This window comes from Lepidochelys kempii, chromosome 1 (genome assembly GCF_965140265.1).
Source record: "Lepidochelys kempii isolate rLepKem1 chromosome 1, rLepKem1.hap2, whole genome shotgun sequence".
Classification (NCBI taxonomy): domain Eukaryota; kingdom Metazoa; phylum Chordata; order Testudines; family Cheloniidae; genus Lepidochelys; species Lepidochelys kempii.
The window spans coordinates 204,512,386-204,538,532 of record NC_133256.1 but is presented as its reverse complement, the minus strand read 5'-3'; the positions used below and the strand labels follow the sequence as shown (position 1 = coordinate 204,538,532).

The 26,147-nt window shown below is 48.9% G+C and overlaps 1 protein-coding gene and 1 long non-coding RNA gene across 10 annotated transcripts in view; one reads left to right on the top strand and one right to left on the bottom strand.

Annotated features, from left to right (window-relative positions):
* The window catches only part of GPR156 (G protein-coupled receptor 156), a 66,879-nt gene that overhangs the window by 16,273 nt on the left and 24,459 nt on the right, over nt 1-26,147 (top strand). For 5 of the 9 annotated variants that reach the window (XM_073309502.1, XM_073309533.1, XM_073309511.1 and 2 more), the window contains exons 2-4: nt 13,359-13,493; nt 17,885-18,120; nt 24,280-24,416. In XM_073309502.1, coding sequence (XP_073165603.1) covers nt 18,016-18,120; nt 24,280-24,416 — 242 coding nt within the window. In that variant the 5' untranslated portion in view covers nt 13,359-13,493; nt 17,885-18,015. Of the gene's footprint in view, nt 1-12,718; nt 12,862-13,358; nt 13,494-17,884; nt 18,121-24,279; nt 24,417-26,147 lie in introns of those variants that run through there. The other 4 variants (XM_073309493.1, XM_073309468.1, XM_073309475.1 and 1 more) reach the window with 4 other exon arrangements.
* On the bottom strand, nt 11,659-20,053 carry LOC140897172 (uncharacterized). The gene is made up of 3 exons (XR_012154690.1): nt 19,927-20,053; nt 18,319-18,489; nt 11,659-13,479 (listed from the first exon to the last, which is right to left on the bottom strand). It is a non-coding gene; the product is annotated as an uncharacterized lncRNA (long non-coding RNA).

Genomic DNA, 26,147 nt, shown 5'->3' with positions numbered 1-26,147 from the left:
TGAGTCTCGGCAGTCTCTCTGTCACATCGCAAATCTTAGCCCCCGGCAAGCAGCAGACTTCTCCCGGTCAGCGCGGCAGATAAATGACTCAGTCCCCCGGAGGAGAGAGTCCCCGACCACCACCACCTGCCTCCTTCTCTTGGGAGTGGTGGTCGTGGAACCCCCCCATCTCAGGACAGTGCATCTCATGCCTTCCAACCAGCGGAGTCTCCTTCTGCTTTCTCCCCCCAGACATATCATCTGGTCCACTCTCCGCAATGGTACCTGTGGAGAGAACATGAAAGCGGTTAGTTACCTGTGTCCGCGTTGCTGGAACCCGGACATTCCCCCTTCTTCTTCTGGAGGTCACATGTTGCCAAGCTTCTTCACTGGCCTCTTGGCTCCGCTGTGCAACCTGCTCTAAATCTTTAGAGCTTTGTGCCCGTAGAAGCATATCCTGACTTTTGTCCAGAAAATCCTTTGTTTCTTGTATGCAACGCAGGGTCGTTATCTGTTGCTCCAGACCTTCAATCTTCTCTTCCAATATGGAGACCAGCTTGCACTTTGTACAGACAAAGTCGCTTCTGTCCTGTAGAAGAAAGACAAACATGGCACATCCAGTGCAGGTCACAACAGCTGAACCCCCCCCCCCCCCCTTCCATATCACCTTCCTACTATGAGCTTCCTCAGAGAAGTTGGCAAGATGTAAGCCTCACTGGGCTCACTCCAGGCAAACTCCCAGGCAAACTCCTGCTGTGTGCCGCTCAGCTGGTTCGCCGCCGCTCTGGCTATTTTTAAACAGCCCTTCATATCAGCAGCTCAGTGATAGCATTGGCTACTTACATCACAGCAGCCCCCACAGTAGATTTGCCCACTCCAAATTGATTCCCAACTGACCGCTAGCTGTCTGGCGTTGCAAGCTTCCAGAGGGCTATCGCCACTTGCTTGTGAACTGTGAGGGCTGCTCTCATCTTAGTATTCTTGTGCTTCATGGCAGGGGAAAGCAAATCACAAAATTCCATGAAAGTGCCCTTATGCATGCAAAAGTTTTGTAGCCACTGGGAATTGTCCCAGACCTGCAACACTATGCAGTCCCAGCACTCTGTGCTTGTTTCCTGGGTCCAGAATTGGCGTTCCATGCCATGAACCTGCCCAGTTGACACCATGTTGTGCACATTGCAGGGGCCCGTACTTTGTGAGAATTCTATGTCCATGTGCCCATCACTCTTGTCACCGCGCTGCAGTCGCCTCCTCCTCGCCTGGTTTTGCTTTTCTTGCAGGTTATGGTTCTGCATATCCTGCTGGATAATGTGCGCAGTGTTTATAGTGCTCATAATTGCCGCGGTGATCTGAGTGGGCTCCATGTCCCGGTGCTATGGCATCTGCGCTGAAAAAAAAGGCATGAAACAATTGTCTGCCGTTGCTGACTGAGGGAGGGGCAACTGACAACATGGCTTACAGGGTTGGCTTACAAGGAATTAAAATCAACAAAGGGGGTGGCTTTGCATCAAGGAGAAACAGAATGGCCCCCCTCAAGGATAGAACTCAAAACCCTGGGTTTAGCAGGTCGTTGATTTTACAGTGGGAGGGAGGAGAAAAATAAATACAAAACAAATATGGTCTATTTCTTGTTTTGATCCACTTCATCTATCTTTATACATCTTGCTGGCAGAAGATGGTGCAGTATGATTGCTGGCCATCATAGTCTCCTGGCTGCTCATTATAAGACGGTGCAGTAGGACTGCCGGCAGGACTGAATTGCCATGAGACTAAACTTAAAAGGGAAATGACCTGGCTGAATCACTCCCATGTTTGCCCAGGCCCCTGACCGACCTCACTGAGGTCGGCTAAAAGAGCACCTTGGAGTACGGCGACGATGGCTACCAGTCATACTGCACTGTCTGCTGCCAAAAGGCAATGAGCTGCTGCTGTGTAGCAGTGCAGTACTGTGTCTGCCAGCATGCATGAGACATACAGTGAGCTGAGCGGGCTCCATGCTTGCTGTGGTATGGCGTCTGCACAGGTAACCCAGGAAAAAAGGCACAAAATGCTTGTCTGCCATTGCTTTCACGGAGGGAGGGAGGGAAGGGGGTGCCTGACTATATGTATCCAGAACCACCCGTGTCAATGTTCCTCCCCCACTCTGAACTCTAGGGTACAGATGTGGGGACCTGCATGAAAACCTCGTAAGCTTACTTTTACCAGCTTAGGTTAAAACTTCCCCAAGGTACAAATTAATTTTATCTTTTGTCCTCGGAATAACCACTGCCACCACCAAACTCTAACTGGATTTACTGGGAAATGTAGTTTGGACACGTCTTTCCCCCCAAAATCCTCCCAACCCTTGCACCCCACTTCCTGGGAATGGTGAGGATTTTTACCAAACCTATTTGCATAGGTGACCACAGACCCAAATACTTGGATCTGAGAACAATGAAAAAGCATTCAGTTTTCTTACAAGAAGACTTAATAGAAATAGAAGTAAATAGGAGTAAAGGAATCACCCCTGTAAAATCCCTGTAAAATCAGGATGGTAGGTACCTTACATGGTAATTAGATTCAAAACACAGAGAATCCCTCTAGGCAAAACCTTAAGTTACAAAAAAGACACACAGACAGAAATAGTCATTCTATTCAGCACAATTCTTTTCTCAGCCATTTAAAGAAATCATAATCTAACACATACCTAGCTAGATGACTTACTAAAAGTTCTAAGACTCCATTCCTGTTCTATCCCCAGCAAAGCAGCATACCGACAGAGAGACACAGACCCTTTGTTTCTCTCCCTCCTCCCAGCTTTTGAAAGTATCTTGTCTCCTCATTGGTCATTTTGGTCAGGTGCCAGCAAGGTTACCTTTAGCTCTTAACCCTTTACAGGTGAGAGGATTTTTCCTCTGGCCAGGAGGGATTTTAAAGGGGTTTACCCTTCCCTTTATATTTATGACAATCCGCGACAATGTTTTTGCCCCATCAGGCGTTGGGATTTCTACCCAGAATTCAAATGGACTCAAATGGGCTGCAGGAACTGTGGGATAGCTACCCACAGTGCAACGCTCCTGAAGTCGACTGTTGCCATGGTACTGCGGACACACTCTGCCAACTAAATGCCAACTAAATGCACTTAGAGCATTTTTATGGGGACACACACAATTGACTGTGTAAAAACGCTTTCTACAAAACCAACTTCTATAAATTTGAAGTAATTTCGTAGTGTAGACATAGCCTTAGAAGCTGAAGTGCTTAAGTGAAGAGGCTATTAAACCAAGGGGAAATTTTCTCTTGTTAGCATAGTTCATCCACCTCCCCAAGAGGCAGTAGCTATGTCGATGGGAGAAGCCATCCTGTCGGCATAGCTCTGTCTACATGGGGGAGTTAGATTGGTATAACTACATCGCTCATGGTGTGGATTTTTCATACCCCTGAGCAACGTAGTTATACCGATATAGGTCTGTAGTGTAGACGTGGCCTGAAATTGGAGACTATGGGTTTCCAGTATCAAAACCCTTTCAGCTATATTCATGTAAATATATCAAAGTGACAGAAGCCCAGAAAAGGAGTGGGGGGGAAGACAACTCACAAACAATAGACGTGCTTTAGTTTTGTGTCCATGTGACAGGTGTGACTCACCACTGTGACGCCCTCTGCTGGATGTCCCAGGACTACAGCATCCTCTTCATGATGCAGCCCTCCGGCTGTGCTGTGCTCTGTGCTCCCCACTCAGGACCAGCTCTAGGCACCAGCAAAGCAAGCACATACCTGGGGCAGAATAATTCCAGGGGTGGCATTCTGGACTTTTTTTTTTTTTTGCTTGGGCAGTTGTGCTCTCAGAGCTTGGAGCAGAAAAAACCTAAAGCTAGCCCTTTCCCCACTTCTGTGGGAATGGCAGTCCACTGTCCAGCCACTTCCCCAGTGGTGAGTTGGGGCCAGGGGGACCTGCACCCACTCACTATTCCAGGTCCTGACCCCAGGACCCTGTAGATGGCAGCCACATGCTGCATTCCCCCTCCAACCCCTTAGTCTACTTCCCTGGGCCACTTCCCGGCAGCCCCAGCACCTTCTCCGCCCATGTCTCAGGGCCTCAGTATGCCAGCAGTCAGCTCACTCTCACTCCCCTGATCCTGCCCAGCACTGCTCTGTCAAAGGGCTAGCTCCTGCAAGGCAACCACTTTTCCCACTACAGGGAGTGACTGAAGCAGCTAGCTCTGCAGCCCTTCTTATATGGGCCAGCCCAGCCCCGATTGGCTGCTTCTTGCAGCCCCTCTCTAATTGGCTGCCTCCTGCGCAGACTCCCTAGGGCTCTATTAACCCCCTATGGGGTAGTGTGGGGCACATGACCCATCACAGTCCCCGTCAGAAGACACAGATACCTGCACATAAACCTGACTCACTGTTGTTAACCTGACACATTGCAGCATTAGTTCAAAAATTGGGGATTGGTCCTGCTTTGAGCAGGGGGTTGGACTAGATGACCTCCTGGGGTCTCTTCCAGCCCTGATATTCTATGATTCAACGCCAACTTGGAGGAAGGGCACCACCTGCTGCTACCACCACTACCACCACTTCGTGCAACACTCTGGGGCTTCTCATTGGTGTGACAGCCCTGTTTTGTGTAGGAGAGCTGACAAGATGGCTGTCTGAGCTTCCTGATTGGAGCCGAGTGCAACAGTGAACTGCAAGTGTCAGTGCACCAGCCCTAATTATTGCTGTGGAGTGATGTGATTTGCACTGCAACACTGGCCATTGCATAGCAAGGGCGTCAGAGCCTTCCCAAAAGGGGGCGGGGCAGGTGCCCCCACCCAGGAGGCCCCGTTCTCCTCTTCCCCCCCCTGAGGCCCTGCCTCTTCCCCAGAGGTCCCGCCCCTGGCCAAGCCAGAAGCTGGGGTGGGGCCAAAAGCAGAACCCTGCCCAAGGCAGGTGGAGGGACCCAGGATCCCCACAGCTGCCCACATGGCTCTCCCCGACCTGGCTCTGGCCGTGGGAGGGGCCTCGGAGCCACCATCCAGCCATGATAAGAGACTTGCAGCCAGCTGTGGAGAGCTGCGATGCAGCCCCTCCACCTGCCTGCAGTGGGAGGGGTCTACCAAGAGCAGCCCCTGGCCCTGGGCCCCAACTCAGGGCAGGCGGAGGGACCCAGGCTCCCCACAGCTGCCTGCGCGGCTCGTCCCAAGGCCGGGCTGTGGCTCTGAGGTCCCCCTCCCAGGCCAGAGGCAGGTTGGGAAGAGCTGCGCAGGCAGCTGTGGGGAGCTGGCATGAAGTCGCAGACCTTCCACCTCCACCTGCCCTGGGCTGGGCAAGGACATGGGCTGCTCTCAGCCCCTCTTCATTGCAGGCAGGTGGAGGGTTTGCATGGCCCACACCAGCTGCTGGCCTGGCCGGGGGGCTGGGGCTGCTGTGGGGAAAAGTGGATGGGACAGGCCTGTCCACTTTCAAAAAGTGGGAGGGCTATGGTCCCTGCCCCACCCCTGTTCCACGCCACTGTCACATGGAGTTCTGCTGCTGAGGGCTGCCATGTTGGACTTATCATTGGGGCCTTAAAGAAGCCATCATCTCCTGTTCGCCTGGCAGCTTTCTGAAACTTGATTGATGCTCCTTGCTTTCCTGGGCTTTCATGAAAGGAAGCAGTGTGATTTCCAAGAGTTCTAATTAGAGGAAGGAGAGCAAATGAGATGGCTGTTGTCTTTTGGCAATACTCACATCAGCACTTTATTGCATGCTAATGAGTGCTAATTGTCCTTGGTGACCAGCTTTCATGGAAACAGCACTGAATCCATTTGCATAATAGTGTGAAAGTGTTTTTGAGAGGCTAGGACCTTGGAAAGTTTGAAGAATCCTCTTCCCTTGCAAAGGGGCAGCAGTGCACTGGAACGCAAAGCCTGCTTTGAACTTTGATTCCTGGACAAAGGCTCTGATTCCCTGCCAGCTCTCCACGTTGTTCCTGAAGCAGAGCTCTCGCTAGATCTCTGGGCTTCCACACTTTTTTTTTTTTAACCCAAAGCTCCCTTTTAGATTCATGGATTCTAAGGGATCATTGTGATAAGCTAGTCTGACCTCCTGTGTAGCACAGAACTCCCCCAAAATAATTCCGAGAACAGGTATTTTGGAAAAACATTCAATTTGATTTAAAAATAGTCAGTGATGGAGAATCCCTCACACCTGGCTGGATGGGTATATGGGTGCCCCTTCCCCCATTCCCCCCCAGCCCTGCATCCTGTGTGAGAGGAGTTCCTTTGTTGAGAATTTCTCAGATACTATTTTGTATTCAGTTGCTAACAAACAGCATGGCCCATATGTGCCGCTGCGGGCAGGGCTTGCTTGGGCCGGGGAAGTGTACAGAGAGCCTCCCCGGCTTTCTGCACTGTCAGTCAGATTCCCTGTGCTAGAGAGAATCCCAGATGCCTGGAGAGTTCAGGGATGGTGCAGCTCTGCACAGGTCCCTGTGCAGGGCAGGGAGCAAAGCATACAACTTGGCCCTCTTTGGGGATTGTGAGGCTCACCTTGTTGGAAGAAATTTGGTCTTAGAATAAAGATGTGAGCATATGGGATTCAGACTGCAACTTTTGCTTTCCTTGCTGATAGACGCTCATGGCCGTCTGTTATTAGGTGTGCAAGACTACTGGGGTGACCCCTTCGGGGGACGTCACAGGGTTAACTTATTTCCATTCTAAAGAGCTTGGCCCTGTCACTTGGGACAGGCCCTACTCTGCTAGTGGCCCAACTTGTACCCCAACCAGGGAAATCCCAACCATCTGTGCAGGAACTCCATGAGCTTCTTTAGAGGTTCCTATGAACTTCTTCATGGTGAGGCGGGATGGGGTTTGCCTCTCTGTGGAAGAAACAGGGGCTTTGGCCTCCAGATCAAACAGATCTTCTGAGATATTAAAGTATTGGTGTCTGGGAGATCTGGTAAGGACCAGTGCCACCCATGCGGCAGTCCTGTATTTGCACCAGCTCCAGAGTCCCCTGCCTGCTTTCTCTGGCTCCCTCTCTGTCCACGTGCCTCCACTGACCTTCTCATGGGCAGGGAGAAATCCACACTCAGTGGGAGAATGCCCAGGCATGATCTGGGCTATTAATATTACATGGATTGTTTGCCATGGGTGTGCCTATCTCTCTGTAGTTCTCTGTGTCCTGATACCATGTCTGTGGGCTCTGGCACACTGTGCATTGGTTAGATTAAATCCAAATCAAACTTTTTCTGCAACAATATCCCTTTTTCTTTGTTCAACCTGTCATCTGTGCACTGGTTTATAAAATTCTACATTGATTTATATAAAAAACCCTCAGTGACTGACCCTGGGATATATAAGTGGGAATTGCTGCAGTGATCTGAAGTCAAAGTAACAATGGTTTGGGTACTCTGATCTATCTTGTCAGCCAGGTAAGCTTGCCATTGTCATAGACAGTCCCTTACACCAAAAAATCACAACAGTATTCAGGTTACTCCCAGTCCCAAAGGGCTAGTCACTTACCCAATGTCAGTTGTGTCTTAGATTTCTCCCCAAAGACAATGCTTGTAGCTGATCCTATAACTATCTAAAGATTTATTTTATTGGAGAAGGAAATGAGTTATTTACAAGATTAAAGGAGGTAAACATAGATACACACAAATGAGTTCCAATCTTAAGTTTAAAAAAGTAATAGAAGATTCTGCAATAAGCAAGTTCTCTATGTCCTTTAGGGCTAACCCAGGCCAAGCACTGGGGATCTTTTGCTTATGTTCAAATCCTTGCCCCTTAGATTTGAAGCAGTGTAAAAGATGCATTTCTTCCTTGTCAGGAAGGGCTTTTTATTCCTTGCCCTCTTCTGCTTTGAGTTGTCAATTCAGCTGTTGGCAGCAATTTGCTTGTACAGCTCCTCTTCGTGGGGTGCGGGTGGGGGGGCAATCAACAAAATCTTTTGTTCTCTGATGTTTCACAATGGTTCGTCTGGTGCTGATGGGCCTCCCTTGGTTGGGCAGAAGATACCAGTTTCCAACAGGAGATGTTATTTCACACTTGCTAATGCTTCTCTCCTGTCTGGTGATTTACAGTTAACAGAGAAAACCTCTTACATATTACCTTATACATGGGCGGCGGGTATCATAGGCATGGGAAGGCTCTGCCTTCCCAAACAGCCTGATGTGTCCCCACCCATGCTCAGGCCCCATCCTGCCTTCTGTAAGGCTGTTCCCTTTGTGCCAGAGGCTGGGGCAGGCAGGCTGGGGGCTGCGGTGCACCCGTGGGGCATGCCACGCCATCCATCCTCCAGGCGTTGGGGCTGCGCTGCCTACCTGTCTGTCCACCCAGCGCTGGGGCTAGAGCTGGCAGTTCAGCCTGGAGGCAGCTTCAGGGGAGAGGGGGCCGGCCTGCCAGGGGTCAGACTGGGCAGCGTAGCCTGGGGAGGCTGGGGCCGTGCTGTCCGGCACTCGGGGGCTGGGGCCGCCCTGCCTGGTGTGGGAGGGGGCGGAGCTGGGGGCACTAGCCTGGGACAGGGGACAGTGGCCACAGTGGGGGCTGGGCTCCGGTGGGCATGGAAGGGGCGTGGCCTTGGGCAGAAGAGGCAGGGCCGGGCTAGCCAGGGGTTCACCCACTGCCCATGACCTTATATCATGGGATACAGATGTTATAAGTGAGATTAATGCATGCAGCAACTCACACACATTTCTTAAAAGCTTAACACATTCTTATAATTCTAATACCATTTTTAACAATACTAACCCACAGGTGAGCCAGACGGCTTCCAGCTATGTAATGGTCTGTATTCAGTTGAGACTGAGGGGTCTTGGCATGAGCTGACACCTGGTCTGCTACATCACAGCTGGATTCTTGAAAGAGCAGAATTGTGTTGGTATTTGAATGGGATATCTCAGAAGGAAAAAAATTCTGTGTCAGATTGTGGCAGGGGTGCTGCTACAGAAGCCCTTAATCAGCTCCTTCCATTCCTGCCCCAATCAGGGAGACTGAATTAGGGTTGGGGAAACTGCCCTATGTTTGCCTAGTAACTGACCACACCTGCCAGCCTCATTAGCAGGAGCTAGCTATAAGGCTGGAAGGAAGTGAGAGAAAGGGACTAAGAGTGGGAGGTCAGGTTCAGAGGGAGTAGGAGCCTCCTAGTCTGTTGCTGGCCAGACCTGTGGTAGGCCAAGCAGTTGTAAAGCCTGTATATAGTTGGAAACTGGGGGTGGGAAACTGATCATGAATAAAGAACATGGGTGTTGCACCAGACTGAAGTGTCCCTGATTAATGGAGGAGAGGGGCCAACGGCTTGAATCTGGAGGGGTGCTGTGGGTACCTCGTTGCACACATGTACAATTTTTGTCCATAAGCCTTTTAATAATAGGCTCAAATAGGACAACTACTGAAACAGTAGCTTCTCTTTTCACTTAAGAGGTAGCCCTCCTGCTTTTTGGATGCAGAGGTGTGGGGCTTAGTTCCATGCTGGAATGGATACCTCACAAATACAGATAATCCTGTGTAGATGTTTTAATTTACTGGGAGCCAGATTCTCAGATGATGTGAATCAGAATCTACACCAATTACACTAGCTGAGAACCTGCTCTTAGGTTCTGTGGCAATATGAGCCTTGATCATCTAAAATAAAACGTAATAATCGTAAGTCAAATCATGAGACCCTTTTTCAGTTTTCACCCAGTTCTTCCTTACACATTGAAGTCCATAAGAGTTTTGCATGAGGAAGGATCCCAGAATCTGGCCATATTTCTGACCAAAGGGAATTAATTTTTATATCGGGGAAGCTAGCAGTGCAGTGGAGAAAACAAAGGAACGTCATGAAGGAAAGGCCATCTATATGCCAATGAACCTGATTTGCATTTAGGTTACAGTTGTGAAGATACATCGCTGTTAAACAGCAGCTAGAAGAAAAGTCTGAATTTTGCACTCACCTCATCTATTGTTATGAGCAAATAAATAATGATCTGCCACCCTTCTGTCCCTCTTCTACAACTGCTAACTGCACTGGACTCATTTCTGGTTGTGCAGCGGAAGCCAATTAAAAATGTTGCCCATGCTAATTGAATAAGGATGCTTGAATAGAAGTATGACCTCATATCTAAAATGGTAATGAGGGCTGTTAAAACCCCACAATAAAGAATTAAAGAGGAAATAGAAGCTAAGGTGATGAGGAGAACCATTGCAGAGTGACATGATGTAATACCCGGCAGCCAGAGCGCTGCGAGAGAGAAAAAATTTAGAGATGTTAGACTTTTAATCCTACTTAATAAATAGACTGGTCCAGTGTCGATAGCTAAACTGTCACTCAGACTCCCATTCAGCAAAGCACTTACGCATATTCATAGGTCCATAGATTTCAGAGCCAGAAGGGACCATTGTGATCATCTAGTCTGACCCCCTGTACAACACAAGCCATAGAACTTCCCCCAAATAATTCCCAGAGCAGATCTTTTGGTAAAACATCCAATCTCAATTTAAAAATTGTCAGTGATGGAGAATCCACCACAACCCTGGGTAATTGTTCCAATGGCTAATTAATCTCTGCTTAATTTTACGCTTTATTTCCAGACTGAAATTATGTTTAATTTAAGCATGCAAGTAATCTCTTCCCTGTTAAATAAAGCACTTAAGACCATACTTAAATTGCATTAAATTTCAGGTGATTGTGTTGCTGCTTGTGTTATTCCTTTGTTTATTTAATGAATTTGTTATTTGCTGGAATGAGATGAATCCCCAAGAAGTCAGCTGCAGCCCCCATGGAAGGATCCAGTATATGGGCCTCCGAAGAAGGGCTCTTTCTGGTGTGCTTGTTCAAGCCACTGGTAAGACCTCATTTGGAATACGGTGTACAATTCTAGTCACCCATGTTTGAATTTAAATTGGAACAGTTGCAGAGAAGAGTTACTAGGGTAATCGGGGGAATGGAGGGCCTGTCTTATGAGAGGAGACTGGAAGAGTTTGGCTTGTTTAGACTAGCAAAAAGAAGGCAAAGGGGGTATGATTTCTCTCTAGAAGTACAGTAGGGGTAAATACCATGGAGGGTGAGGTGCTCTTTAAGTTAACTGACAATGTTGGCACCGAAAAAATGGCTATACGCTGGCCACGAACAAATTTAGACAGGAAATGTAAAGGTTTCTAACAGAGGGGTGGAGTTGTGGGAGCAAACAACATAATTCATTTTAAGAAGAGCTGGACAAATTTGTGAGAGCAGTTGTATGCCAGGGTTGCTTGTGATGGTGGGGGGACAGGCCCAACAACCCAGGGCTCACGTCCGGTTCATGGCCCTGTGCCCCTAAGTGTCATGCTTCAGGGGTCCAGCTGTTTTTCCCCAATGTATTCTGAGAGGGCAAGTTTTAAATATATTCTTCCTCAGAAGGATCAGGGATGACGATGGCTGGAGATGGGACACTGGGCAGGGCAGCCAGGGCTCTGGGATGGCACAGAGTATTCGCTTTCTCTATTCTCAAGCTCATGCTTGGCTGACTGGTTCTTGCTCACATGCTCAGGGTCTAACCGATCGCCATATGTGGAGTCAGGAAGGAATTTTCCCCCAGATCAGACTAGCAGTGACCTTGGGGGGTTTTCACCTTCCTCTGCATTCTGTGGGTATAGGTCTCTTGCAGGATTATCTGAGTATATCTGACTGAATCATTTCCCTGCCATTTCAGGGGCCTCAAGCACTGGTGCACCTTGCTCCCTCCTATTTTGTACCTGGAGCCCGTAATAATCTAGTCTCGTATGGATCTTATTTTCTTTGGTCTCATTTCCATTGTTGGGTTTAGTGGTAGGTGCTGGGTGGCGTTGTGACAGATTTTCGTTACCAGTCTGCCTGGGACCACAGTTGATCAGGCTGGGGCCACAGGATCTTTTTGGGGAGGAGATGACGAGGCACACCAAGTGTCTAAATTTAAAAGCTTTATTAATAAAATAATAAAATAACAACAGAGTGTTGGGAACGCTCCCACGTCACTCAGTGGAAGAAAGAAAGCGTTAATGCCCCAAGCCCTAACTCACTTTCATACTCACAACCAAGTCTGTGTGTAATGTCAGAAGAAGGGGGGTGGGAGGTGGATGGGAGTGCTGTCCTGGGCCCAGGCCGTCCAAGGATCTGCTGTGCTCTCCGAGTTGCTCCAGCTCTCAGGAGGGTTTTAAGTCCTGGACTCCTTGGGGGGACGGGGAGGGGACAGGCGGGGAGGTAGTCCACTCAGGGACCTCTGCTTCTGGTGCTCTTTGTGCCAGTCCAAACCGGCTTGCTGTGGCCTCCTCGGTTTCCCAAAACATCCCGGCTCCGGAGACTTTGTTTTCCCTTCTATTGGCCTTCGCTTTCGCCATCTCATTTGCTCTCACTGTTCTCGCTGCTATCTCTGCAGCTCTGCTCAACTTAGTTCTCCTCTTCTCACGGCTGGGCAGCTGCTGATTTCTCGTCAAGCCTGTGACCTTGGGCCGGGGCCAGCGTCTTATCTTCACATGGAGCTAGCTGAAGTGTTGAGTTAACCCGTTCTCTGCTCTTCTTCTTTCTCCCCCCCGGCCTCTCGTATTCTGCAAAGGAAACTTCCACTCTCCACTCACACATCTTTGACCCTCCCCAAAATGCTTTGCGATGCTTGCAACAGTGTTAGCCACATACAGTGCTGATCTGCCTTCCCTGGAGACTCCCTGAGGGATGGGGGGCCATTGGGGTGTGACAGCGTTGGTGGCCTGTGATACACTGGACGTCAGCCCAGATGACCTAGTAGTCCCTTCTGGCCTTCAACTCCATGACTCTGTTCTTTCCTTCCTGCACCAGAATGAAATCCTGCAGGGGATTCCCCTCTTGCAAGTGCTCTGGCGGCGCAGCATCCCCAGCCCCAGAGGCCCAGGCAGTGTGGCTGGAGCACCTCCAGGTCCTGTGTGGCCAGCCTCAGAATGCCGGACGGTGCGGTCTGAGTGCCAGGTGGGCAGCACGGCCCCAGCACCAGCCACCCCCAGTCCCTGCGGGAGGCAGGCCAGCCAGCCTGGGCCAGCCAGGGCAGAGCGCTGGGAACTACAGGAGGGGGCCTGGCCTGGGGGCGGAGTGTGGGCGGGGCCACGCTAGGCTGTTTAGGGAGGCACAGCCTCTCCCTGCCTATGATACCCTCCAGCCATGTGGACAGCCTTCTAAAGTTCTGCAGCCCTGCTAAATTCCCCACTTCCCCCTTGCTCAGAAATACTCCTGGCTACGAATGATTTAATAACTTCTAGACAATCAGTCCTTTGGGGCTGTGTCTTGGCATGAGCTTGTGCAGTACCCAGCATCAAGGGGCCCCAATCCTGATATGGGCCTCAGGGCACTATTGTGATATAAGTGTTAAATACTAATCATTTAAACCATATGGACCCTAGAGACGGTGCATTTTACTCCATGTGCCATCTCAAATAACTGGCGCCTGTAATCATTGCTGTTCATTTCAGTTACAGGGTTAATGGCCTTCTCTGTGGCCCACAGGCGCTGTCTTCATTGCGGACCTACAGCAGTTTGGGGAGTGGGGAGAAGCTGGGGCTGTATCCATACAACAGTGGAGGAGGCTGCCACCTGGTGATGAAACAGTAAGATTGTCATGTTATTTGAAGAGGATCAATACAGCTGATTTATGCAGACCGGTATAGACAGCTAACAAGAGACTTGGCCTTGGCTGGGTGTGGGGAGGTGGAGGTTTGCACACGTACGGTGTGGGTTCCTGCTGTGACAGAGAATGCTTGTTAAATGGTTGCCACCACACAACTGTGGTTATGTGTAACAGTGTCACTGGCTGAAAGCCGCCTGGCACACCTCAGACATGGGGGAAATGAGATGAATTTCAAGGTTGCTATTGACAGGTTTCCGCATAGCAGCCCTGTTAGTCTGTATCCGCAAAAACAACAGGAGTACTTGTGGCACCTTAGAGACTAATAAATGTATTAGAGCACAAGCTTTTGTGAGCTACAGCTCACTTCATCAGTTCTGCGGAAAAGGACCTAGCGGTGACAGTGAACGAGAAGCTGGATATGAGTCAGCAGTGTGCCCTTGTTGCCAAGAAGGCCAATGGCATTTTGGGATGTATAAGTAGGGGCATAGCGAGCAGATCGAGGGATGTGATCCTTCCCCTCTATTCGACATTGGTGAGGCCTCATCTGGAGTACTGTGTCCAGTTTTGGGCCCCACACTTCAAGAAGGATGTGGATAAATTGGAGAGAGTCCAGCGAAGGGCAACAAAAATGATTAGGGGACTGGAACACATGAGTTATGAGGAGAGGCTGAGGGAGCTGGGCTTGTTTAGCCTGCAGAAGAGAAGAATGAGGGGGGATTTGATAGCTGCTTTCAACTACCTGAAAGGGGGTTCCAAAGAGGATGGCTCTAGACTGTTCTCAATGGTAGCAGATGACAGAACGAGGAGTAATGGTCTCAAGTTGCAGTGGGGGAGGTTTAGATTGGATATTAGGAAAAACTTTTTCACTAAGAGGGTGGTGAAACACTGGAATGCGTTACCTAGGGAGGTGGTAGAATCTCCTTCCTTAGAGGTTTTTAAGGTCAGGCTTGACAAAGCCCTGGCTGGGATGATTTAACTGGGAATTGGTCCTGCTTTGAGCAGGGGGTTGGACTAGATGACCTTCTGGGGTCCCTTCCAACCCTGATATTCTATGATTCTATGATTCTATGATTCTATGCACAGAATGGAACATATAGTAAGATATATATATATATATATATACACACACACATTCAGATAAGTTGGAAGTTACCATACAAACTGTGAGAAGCTAATTAGTTAAGATGAACTATTATCAGCAGGAGAAAAAAAAACAACTTTTGTAGTGATAATCAAGACAATTGACAAGAAGGTGTGAGGATACTTAATTTAAGGAAATAGATTCAATATGTGTAATGACCCAGCCACTCCCAGTCTCTATTCAAACCCAAGTTAATGGTATCTAGTTTGCATATTAATTCAAGCTCAGCAGTTTCTCCTTGGAGTCTGTTTTTGAAGCTTTTCTGTTGCAAACTTGCCACCCTTAAATCTTTTACTGAGTGGCCAGAGAGGTTGAAGTGTTCTCCTACCGGTTTTTGAATGTTATGATTCCTGATGTCAGATTTGTGTCCATTTATTCTTTTGTGTAGAGACTGTCTGATTTGGCCAATGTACATGGCAGAGGGGCACTGCTGGCACATGATGGCATATATCACATTGGTAGATGTGCAGGTGAATGAGCCCCTGATGGCGTGGGCTAATGTGATGAGGTCCTATGATGGTGTCACTTGAATAAATATGTGGACAGAGTTGGCATTGGGCTTTGTTGCAAGGATAGGTTCCTGGGTCAGTGTTTTTGTTGTGTGGTTACTGGTGAATATTTGCTTCAGGTTGGGGGGCTGTCTGTAAGCAATGACTGGTCTGTCTCCCAAGATCTGTGAGAGTGAGGGATCATTTTTCAGGGTAGGTTGTAAATCTTTGATGATGCGCTGGAGAGGTTTTTGTTGGGGGCTGAAGGTGACGGCTAGTGGCGTTCTTTGTTATTTTGTTTGTTGGGCCTGTCCTGTAGTAGATGACTTCTGGGTATTCTTCTGGCTCTGTCAATCTGTATTTTCACTTCAGCAGGTGGGTATTGTAGTTTTAAGAATGCTTGATAGAGATCTTGTAGGTGTTTGTCTCTGTCTGAGGGGTTGGAGCAAATGCGGTTGTATCTTAGAGCTTGGCTGTAGACAGTGGATCGTGTGGTGTGTCCTGGATGGAAGCTGGAGGCATGTAGGTAAGTATAGCGGTCAGTAGGTTTCCGATATAGGGTGGTGTTTATGTGACCATCGCTTATTAGCACAGTAGTGTCCAGGAAATGGACTGATTGTGTGGATTGGTCTAGGCTGAGGTTGATGGTGGGATGGAAATTGTTGAAATCATGGTGGAATTCCTCAAGGGCTTCTTTTCCATGGGTCCAGATGATGAAGATGCCATCAATGTAGCGCAAGTAGAGTAGGGGCATTAGGGGACGAGAGCCGAGGAAGTGTTGTTCTAAGTCAGCCATAAAAATGTTGGCATACTGTGGGGCCATGTGAGTACTCATAGCAGTGCCGCTGCCTTGAAGGTATATATTGTCCCCAAATGTGAAATAGTTGTGGGTGAGGACAAAGTCACAAAGGTCAGCCACCAGGTTTGCCTTGACATTATCGGGGATACTGTTCCTGACGGCTTGTAGTCCATCTTTGTGTGGAATGTTGGTGTAGAGGGCTTCTACATCCATAGTGGCCAGGATGGTGTTATCAGGAAGATCACCAATGGATTGTAGTTTCCTCAGGAAGTCAGTGGTGTCTCAAAGATAGCTGGGAGTGCTGGTAGCATAGGGCCTGAGAAGAGAGTCCACATAGCCAGACAATCCTGCTGTCAGGGTGCCAATGCCTGAGATGATGGGGTGTCCAGGATTTCCAGGTTTATGGATCTTGGGTAGCAGACAGAATACCCCTGGTCGGGGTTCTAGGCATGTGTCTGCACAGATCTGTTTCTGTGCTTTTTCAGGGAGTTTCTTGAGCAGATGGTGTAGTTTCTTTTGGTAATCCTCAGTGGGATCAGAGGATAATGGCCTGTAGAATGTGGAGTTAGAGAGCTGCCTAGGAGCCTCTTGTTCATATTCCAACTTATTCATGATGACGACAGCACCTCCTTTGTCAGCCTTTTTGATTATAATGACAGAGTTGTTCCTGAGGCTGTTGATGGCGTTGTGTTCAGCACGGCTGAGGTTATGGGGCAAGTGATGCTGCTTTTCCACAATTTCAGCCCGTGCACGTCGACGGAAGCACTCTATGTAGAAGTTCAGTCTGTTGTTTTGACCTTCAGGAGGAGTCCAAACAGAATCCTTTTTGTAGTCTTCGTGGGAAGGATTCTGTGGGTTAGTATTTTTACAAAATCTAGACAAGCGATTTACAACACAAATTTCAGAGTAACAGCCGTGTTAGTCTGTATTCACAAAAAGAAAAGGAGTACTTGTGGCACCTTAGAGACTAACCAATTTATTTGAGCATGAGCTTTTGTGAGCTACAGCTCACTTCATCGGATGCATACTGTGGAAACTGCCAGTTTCCACGGTATGCATCCGATGAAGTGAGCTGTAGCTCACAAAAGCTCATGCTCAAATAAATTGGTTGTCTCTAAGGTGCCACAAGTACTCCTTTTCTTTATACAACACAAACTTTGCTTCTCTACAAAGCAAAAAGGACACTAAACTATCTAAACTACTACATGCCACAAGGAACCACAACAGTGGTTCCCTTAACCCACCCAGCAATATTGTTAATCTTTCCAGCTATACTCTTAGCTCAGCAGAAGAGTCTGTCCTATCTCGGGGCCTCTCCTTTTGTCCCTCCGGGCCCACGAGCATGATACAGTTCTGTGGTGACCTAGAATCCTACTTTCAACGTCTCCGACTCAAACAATATTTTCAACACATCTCTGAACAACATACTAACCCACAGAATCTGACATCAGGAATCATAACATTCAAAAACCGGTAGGAGAACACTTCAACCTCTCTGGCCACTCAGTAAAAGATTTAAGGGTGGCAAGTTTGCAACAGAAAAGCTTCAAAAACAGACTCCAAGGAGAAACTGCTGAGCTTGAATTAATATGCAAACTAGATACCATTAACTTGGGTTTGAATAGAGACTGGGAGTGGCTGGGTCATTACACACATTGAATCTATTTCCTTAAGTTAAGTATCCTCACACCTTCTTGTCAACTGTCTTGATTATCACTACAAAAGTTGTTTTTTTTTCTCCTGCTGATAATAGCTCATCTTAACTAATTAGCCTCTCACAGTTTGTATGGCAACTTCCAACTTATCTGTATGTGTATATATATATATATCTTACTATATGTTCCATTCTGTGCATCCGATGAAGTGAGCTGTAGCTCACAAAAGCTTGTGCTCTAATAAATTTGTTCGTCTAAGGTGCCACAAGTCCTCCTGTTCTTTTTAAGGTTGTTATTGTCACTGGAAAAACGTGAGCTGCTGGAGGAACTTGGCCCAGTGTTGGCCTCCCTTCCACTGCAGGACTGACTGCTTTCCCGCTGCCCAGAAAACAGGGCTGAATGAAGACTAAGGATGTGCTATGGAGCCTGGATTCAACTGCTCTGACTTGTGTGACAGCTACTCCAGTTGGAACAGCCAGGCACGGAGGCAGAGGACCCTGCGGGATCTCTGCACGATAACGATTGTACGTACCAAGATGGGGACTGGGCTGCTCTGACCTTGAATGCCAGGTTCTACGCAGAGGAATGAGTTTGGGGGCGGCCTCTGAGGAGGAGGAGCACATTAGAAAACTTCCTAGGGGAAACTTCTCCCCACTGGGAGTAAGGACTCTTGGTTTGTGGAGCAGTCTCCCAAGGGAAAGGAAGGAAACCCCAATACTTACGGTCTTTAAAACTTGTCTGGGTAAAAGCTTGGCGGGTAGAGTGTAAGGAATCAGCCTGGGGAAACAGCCAAGGAATTTGAAAGAATCTTTCCCAGTGAGCTAATGTGAGTGTGGAACAGAAATGACGTTCCGTCCCCTTGACCTCCCACCTTCCCTGGAACTTCAAAGTGCCTGTCAAATATTAATAAAGAGGGATTTAATTAAAAGCCAAAGCCCATAATAGATTGTACCACCCCTCCCCTGCCCCGTAAGTCATTGAGCTCTTGGGGATGACACAGGAATGGTCTTAGTTGGCTAAGTCTATTTTGATATAATTTTGGAAGAAGAATGTAAGCCACTGTTGCCAGTCTGGAGCTGCTGTCTGTGTGCCTGTCAGCGTTCACGTGGGCCCAGCTGGGCATGAATGCCACTTGGCCTTCTACTGAACCCCGTGCTAGCCCCCACGCTGACCCTTAATTAGAAGATTAAAGCTCTTTGGCTCCCCTAGCTCTGGCTGCTTTATTACAACTAATATTCCCCTGTCTGGGCCATGAGTTATACTCCACTCACCTGCCACTGAAATGCTCTCCCAGAGTTCAGAGCTCTGGGACCTCCAACAGAGCCAGGATTGTTTTTGGTGTGTGTGTGGAGGAGAGGAACAGCAGTGCTAGGCTTCCCCAGCTGGTTCCTGAGATAGAGTTTGCAGCCATGCTTCAGTCAGGGGCTGCTCAAGACAATCTGCTGCCCTAGGCAGAACATCACTATGACCTCCACCCCCACTACTCCCTTATAGCAGCATGCTCCTCCATAAACAGGCTGCTCTGGAAGGACCCCCACTGGGCTCCACCAACCCTAAGGGCCAGCAGCCCTGCCCAGCCCCACCCTGCATTAGGGATCTAGCCCCAAGAGCACTCGCAGTGTATGGCTCCATCTGTTCCCCATCTCCATTCAGCTCTGGTCCCCCATCTCGAGTGTACCCCTCTGGGTGTCAATCCAAAATGCCAGGGGAGCTGCACCAGATGGGGGGGGAAGCCATCCTGATGTGAGGCTGGGGGGGAGGGTAGCTATTCAATACATGGGTGGAACAATGGGGGATAATACAGAGGGACTGGAGTCTGGACAGGGGGTGGGGATGGGGGCCAGGACATGGGACAGATGGGGTGGGGTTCAGGACATACCAGGGGGACAAAAGGGCTAGGGGAGTAGGACACAGAGGGAAGATGGGGGGCTAGGAAAACAGGGCCAGGGAGTAGATCATGGGGCAGATAGCGTGGGGGATAGGTCACGGGGCAGATGGGGCAGGATACTAGAGAATGGGGCGAGTGGCTTGGAGGGGAGCATCCCAGGACAGATAGGGTTGGGAGGGCGGCAGGGCACAGTGGGACAGGACCCTGGGGAAGGGGAATGACTGAGGGGGCAGACCTCAAGGCATCAGGGGCAGATGAGGTGGAAGGTAGATGTGGGGGCAGAACCTTGGGAGAGTAGATGGGCTAGGATAGGGGGAGAGATGGGGCCAGGAAGGCTAGGACAGAGGGGATTAGGACGTGGGGTGAAGTAGGGGACAGCTGGGGAGTGGGTAGTATGGGGGGAGGGACAAGGGACAGATGGGGGACATGGGGTGTCACATACCTGATTGCCTCCTGCCCTGGAGGGCCCCTCATCCTCGAGCTTGCCTGGGGAGAGACCAGCAGCAGCTCACAGCCAGGCCCAGCTACTGCTGGGCTGGGCCCTCCAGCTGTGTGCTCCATGCCAGGGCTTCTGCACAGTCATTAATGCACTTTGATCTAGTCCCTGTTTCAGAGAGGAGGAGATCAAAGTGCATTAAGAAACTGTTAACGCGCATCTGCAGGGTCTGCATGGACAGTTAGTCTGGGTGGGGTAGATTCACACCCCAGCTTGCCATGCACTAATTAAGATTTTGGTCTACACTAACACTTTTGTCGGTAAAACTTTTTTTGGTCAGGGGTGTGAAATAAACACACACACACCCCCGTCTGACATAAGTTTCACCGACAACAGCACTGGTGTGGACAGAGCTATGTTGGGCGGGAGACACTCTCCTGCCCACAGATCTACTGCCACTCCTTGGAGGTGGTTTAATTATGCTGGTGGGAGAGTTCTCTCCCATTGGCATAGAGCGGCTACCTGGGAGACAGTACAGCGGCGCAGCTGCAGTGGTAAAACTCTGCTGTTGTAAGGTCTGTAGTGTAGACACAGCCAAAGTGTTCATTTAGAAATCTGCCACCCTAGGCAGCTGCCCAGCTTGCCTGTGTCCAGAGTGGCCTCTGGGCTTCAGGCATAGCCCAGAGGGGAAAGGGGATGACTCATGGATGGACTGATGGCAGCTCTCCATCAGCAACAAACCACTCTGTGAAGTACAGTAACATCAGGAGGTGGGTGCTACCAGCATCTTTCATCCCTACATTATTGATACAAGTCACTTTTCACCATGCTGCTGGAACAAAGCTGTCCTAAAGCTGGTGCAAAAGGCCATGGGAGGATCATGCCAGTGTAGGGGGGTCTGTCAGTAGCATCAAGCCTGTGTCATGGCTACTCTGCCCTCCTCTCCTCGTCCCTGCAGCCAGTGTGGAGGGCAAGGACTGAGTGCCATGGCCTCCCACTGATCCCTAGCTGCTATATCAGCCTCTTGGGGCCTCTGACAGCTGGCACAAATTAGAGCAGCTTTCAGACTGCTCTGATTTGTGTAGGGGGACCAGCTTTGTACACAGCTGGCCTAGGATCAGGAGAGCGCAATGGTGACATAAAGTCAATTTTGATCTTCCTGTGTGCTCCTGTGCTGTAGCCAGGGATTGGGGCCAAAGTGCAGCTATGGCCCAGAAAGTGACTATGTGAAGCTTCTCAGTTCACAGATCTGTCCCCTGGATATTTTTTTAATAGTAAATGCTGGTTTTATTGCTCCAAGCCAGTGTTTACTCCTGTTAGCCCTAGGAGGCAGAATGGACTGCAGCTATGGAGGAGTGACCTGAGCATGTCTGCCTTGTGTATAATTGGGTGGCTAAGGTCTCAGCAAAAAATGTTTATTTCTAGTGATGCTGAAAGAGGTAGAAAAAGCCAAGCCTCATTCTCAGATCCCTGGGGGAGAGTTTGTGACAGCAGCAGCTGGAAAAATAGTCTTCTGCCTTGCAAACTAAGCACATGCAATCTGGAATCTGGGACCCTCCCCATGCTATTTTTGGAGTCTTTTTCAAGGTGCGATTCTACTCTCAGAAGTGACCCTGTAAAAATGTTATTCTGGGCTCCATGTTTGTCTCCTGATGTCTCCAGATCAAATGTGCCCAGTTTCAAAATAAAAGGATTTTTGTTCTAACCACAAATAAACTCAGGGACCTGAGAGTCAAGCTGGGCTCTTTCCTTCTCACGTGTTATCCCCAGGAATGAAGATTCTACAGGTTATATAGGGTTCTTAGTTACATCTCTGCACTCCTGTTGCCTTCAATGAGTTTGCACATGTGTAACTAACAGGAATTTAATAAACAAGTCTGCTGGCAATGCACAAGAAGGTATAGCTTCAGCTCCCTTTCTTTGCTGTGTCCTGGTTTTCATTGTTCCCCTGGTATCTTTTAGAGGAGAACTGAAGTGTCATTTCAATAAATGTAAAAACTGTTTTAAGATCTCAGTAACAGACTATACGTATGATATACACAAATAACTCCATTTAAGGAATGCTGATTGGGACTGTAACTTTTCATCTAACATAGAGGGTTGCTTTTGTTTTGTTTTAAAGTGGGGTCAGTTTACACATTTAAAATAAGGATATTTTAATGATTTGTTTTTCAAATTGCAATCAGATTTTTTTTTAATTTAAACTTCCTTGTATGTAATATTGAGAAGCACCAGCCAATGGAGCTATAGCCAGTGTAGCATCACTGTTCAAACTGAGGCCAAGTCTACACTACACGCTTACATCAGTATAACTGCGTCGCTCCGGGATGTGAAAAATCCACCCTCTTGAGAAACACAGTTATACCGACCTCACCCCTGGTGTTGACAGCGCTATGCCGACGGGAGAGCTTCCATAGCTACCACCTCTCGCAAAGCTGGATTAAGTACCCTGATGGGAGAAGCTCTCCCGCCGGCGTAGTAGTGTCTCCACTAAAGTGCTACAGCAGCACAGCTGCACCGGTGCAGCGCTGTAGGTGTAGACAAGCCCCCTGCAGTACAGAAAGGGAGAAACAGCATCAATGGTGAAAAGTCCATTCGTTTCCTCCTGATAAGTGACAGTGTCATTTGTCACACGCCACTAGAGAGAAGCAGTGTTTCTATGTGCTTTTTAACTGGACAGTTACTAGTAATAGTCCTTTGTGCTGGGCTGGCACTTCTCATATTCAAAGCACTTTACGAAGCCTTGCCTGGGAGCACAAGAGAGAAAAGTAGGAAGCCTCCCTCTTGCCCTGTGCCCCACGTGCAGGGCCCAAGTGCAGTTGCACTCCCTCTAATCTCCTGAGCTCAGAGACTGCTCCCAGCTGGTGCCCCGTGGGGCACAAGAGGAGGGGAGGCCAGGGCCTTTCCTTCTTTTGTGACTGCACAGTTCTTCCTGGCTCCCCTGCTCCCCATCCAAAGCACACCAAGGCCCAGTAGTCACAATCTGGCCATAGCTAGTCAAGCTTCACAATCCTGCTCCTCCTTCCCATGTCCTCAGAAGTTACCCTGATTGGCTTGTTTGGCTTTTGGTTTTTTAGGCACCCACCCAGCCAATACTCATCCCCATCTCTTTGTCCTTCCTGCCTTCTCCAGCCCCCTGGTAGCACCCCTCTCCCTGCTTGAAAAGCACTATAACCTGATCCCCTCCCACTGCCATTCCCGGCCTGATGGGCACTCCTCACTGCTATCCTCTGCCACCTCCTCTGGTTCCCATCAGTTCCTTGTCTGAACCTTAAGGAGTTGAGATCCTAACTCACCTCTTCTGCTCCCCAGTGTGTCCTGACTCGGCAGTTTGCTGAGGAACTGGAGAAGATGAGGTGTGTAGCATCTGCATGCTGGGGAATCAGGGCAGGGGTTTTCCCACAACAGTTTAGGTGGGTCAGAACTGGACTTGCTCCTTGCAATGGGTAGCCCTCCTTTGTGACCCAGCTAGTGCCACCAAACCCTCAAGGCTGGTTTTCAGCTGTTCTCCCTCCAAGAACTGCTGGTCAGGGTGTGGGATGAAGCCTGGGTGTGTACGGGGGTATTTGTGGGTAACCCTTTTGAAAAAGCATTCACCTTCCCCTGCAACTTCTCTGCACCTGCTGGCAGCTCTGCTCGTGATGAAATCAACCCGCTTGATTACACAATAGGGGCATGGTGAAAGCCTGGCTCCCCTTGGACGCCTGGCTGTGTGCATCATACTTCTAGAAGGCCTGGCTGGCAGAAAGGTGCAGTGTCTTGCCCCCTTGTGGTGGTGCTGGGGGCTAAGGGAACATGAAGCCCTTCTCCTATGATACATTGGACTCCTCTGAAAGATAGTGGAGAAAATGAAAGATTGGTCACATTGGCCCAAGGCATCTGTACAGGTTCTAATATTGGGCCATGGAGGCAGAGGACTTGGTGAAGGGAAAGATGAGTTCAGATGTGAATGGGATTTCCCTCCATTACTGTATTTAATCACAAACTGAGTGTGCAAGTTCAGTGGATGGTGAAAGGCGGCAGACCTCAGTTGGGGAGGGGTGAAAAGTGCCAGACTGAGAGACTTGCAGAGTGAAGTCTGTATCCATACAGCAGGCAGCAGCAGGGCAGGCAAGCGGCTCCCCTACGCACACACCTCCCCTGCCAGCGTGCCTTGTACTGGGAGGGCTGCCTGTAAGGGTGAGATGGGATTTCAGCTTCCGTGGCCCATTCGGTCTCTGGTGCCAGTGCTGAGACTGCCGACAAGGCATCAGTCAGTGCCAGCGGTCGTGGCATTTTTTACAAGGCGGCCACTTCTCTTCTGGGAACCCCCCAGATTTCCCTCCACACCTACAGTCTCCACCCTTTGCCTTCTCTCAGACGGCCTACGACAGCAGCAGTAAGACCTTCCCCTCCTTCTCGGCTGCCCTCCTGGGAGTTGTGTGGACCTTCCTCACCGGTGGAGTCCTGCTGGCTCTTTTCTTTCTTGTCTTCACAATTCACGTCAGGAAGAACAGGTGAGTGACGCATTGTTTGGTTCCATCCTCCATTATGGAAGTTTCACACTAGCTAGGAGAACAATTTCCAGGGCTCTCATTCCTTCTGCTCCCCACCATAAGCTGATCATCAGCTGGGGGTCTGGGAGGCATTACCCCTCTGGGATAGAATTGGACCATTAGGGGCAGTTATGCGGGTCCTACCTACCTCTGTCGCATCCAGCGTGGAGACAGCTGGAGACAGAATGACATGGACTGTGGGTCTGACTTTGTAGGGTAGGGAGATGAGCTACTGGACAAGCCGACCATAGGCCTGATCTGCTGTTGCATCACTTATGTTCCTAAGTATTGATGTGAGTGGCAGCCAAGGAGTGAAGGTGCTCCATCCTGTTTCTCCCTTTGGCTGGGGTGACCGCTCACACCACCGTCTCTGAGGTCGCCATTGGTGATCCTTAGCAGAGCAGTCAGCAGAGGTGGGACGAAAGAGAGGTGATTCCCACCTTCACCTCAGAGTCTGAGGGCATCACTTCAAGCCATGCATCTAAGGGAGTGAAGACATCCTAGTTTCAAACCATACAAAATATAAGAATGGCCAAAGTAGGTCAGACCAATGGTCCATCTAGCCCAGTATCCTGTCCTCCAACAGTGGCAAATACCAGATTCTTCAGAGGGAATGAACAGACCAGGACAATCACTAGTTGATCAGTCCCCTGGTGTCCAGTCCCAGCATCTGGCAGTCAGAGGCTTAAGGAATCCCAGAGCATGGGGTTGCACCCCGGAGTATCTCGGCTAATAGCCATTGATGGACCTGTCCTCCATGATCTTATTTAATTCTTTTTTGAGCCCAGTTATAATTTTGGCCTTCACAACATCCCCTGGCAATGAGTTCCACAAGTTGACTCCTCATTAGGTGAAGAAGTACTTCCTTTTGTTTGTTTTAAACTTGCTGCCTATTAATTTAATTGGGTGACCCCTGGTTCTTGTGTTATGTGAAGAAGTAAATAACACTTCCTTATTTGCTTGCTCCATACCAGTCATGATTTTATAGACCTCTATCATATCCCCCTTTAGTTGTCTTTTTTTCCAAGCTGAACAGTTCCAGTCTTTTTAATCTCTCCCTACATGGAAGCGATTCCATACCCTTAATCATTATTGTTGCTCTTCTCCATACTTTTTCCACTTCTAATATTATATCTTTTGTGAGATGGGGCGACCAGATTGGCACACAGTATTCAAGGTGTGGGCATATCACATATTTATGGAGTGGTATTATGATATTTTCTGGCATGTTATCTATCCCTTTCCGAATGGTTCCTAACATTCTGTCTGCTTTTTTGACTGCTGCTGCACATCGAGTGGATGTTTTCAGAGAACTATCCACAATGATGCCAAGATCTCTTTCTTGAGTACTAAAGGCTAACTAAGACCCCATTGTTTGTTGGGATTATGTATTCCAATATGTATTACTTTGCATTTATCAACATTGAATTTCATCTGCTATTTTGTAGTCCAATAACCCAGTTTTGTGAGATTCCTTTGTAATTCTTCACAGTCTGCTTTGTACTTAACTATCCTGAGTAAGTTTGTATCTGCAAACTTTGCCACTTCACAGTTAACCCCTTTTCCCAGATCATTGATGATTATGTTGAACAACACAGGTCCCAGTACAGATCCCTGGAGAACACCACTGTTTACCTCTCTCCATTCTGAAAACTGACCATTTATTTCTACCCTTTGTTTCCTGTCTTTTAA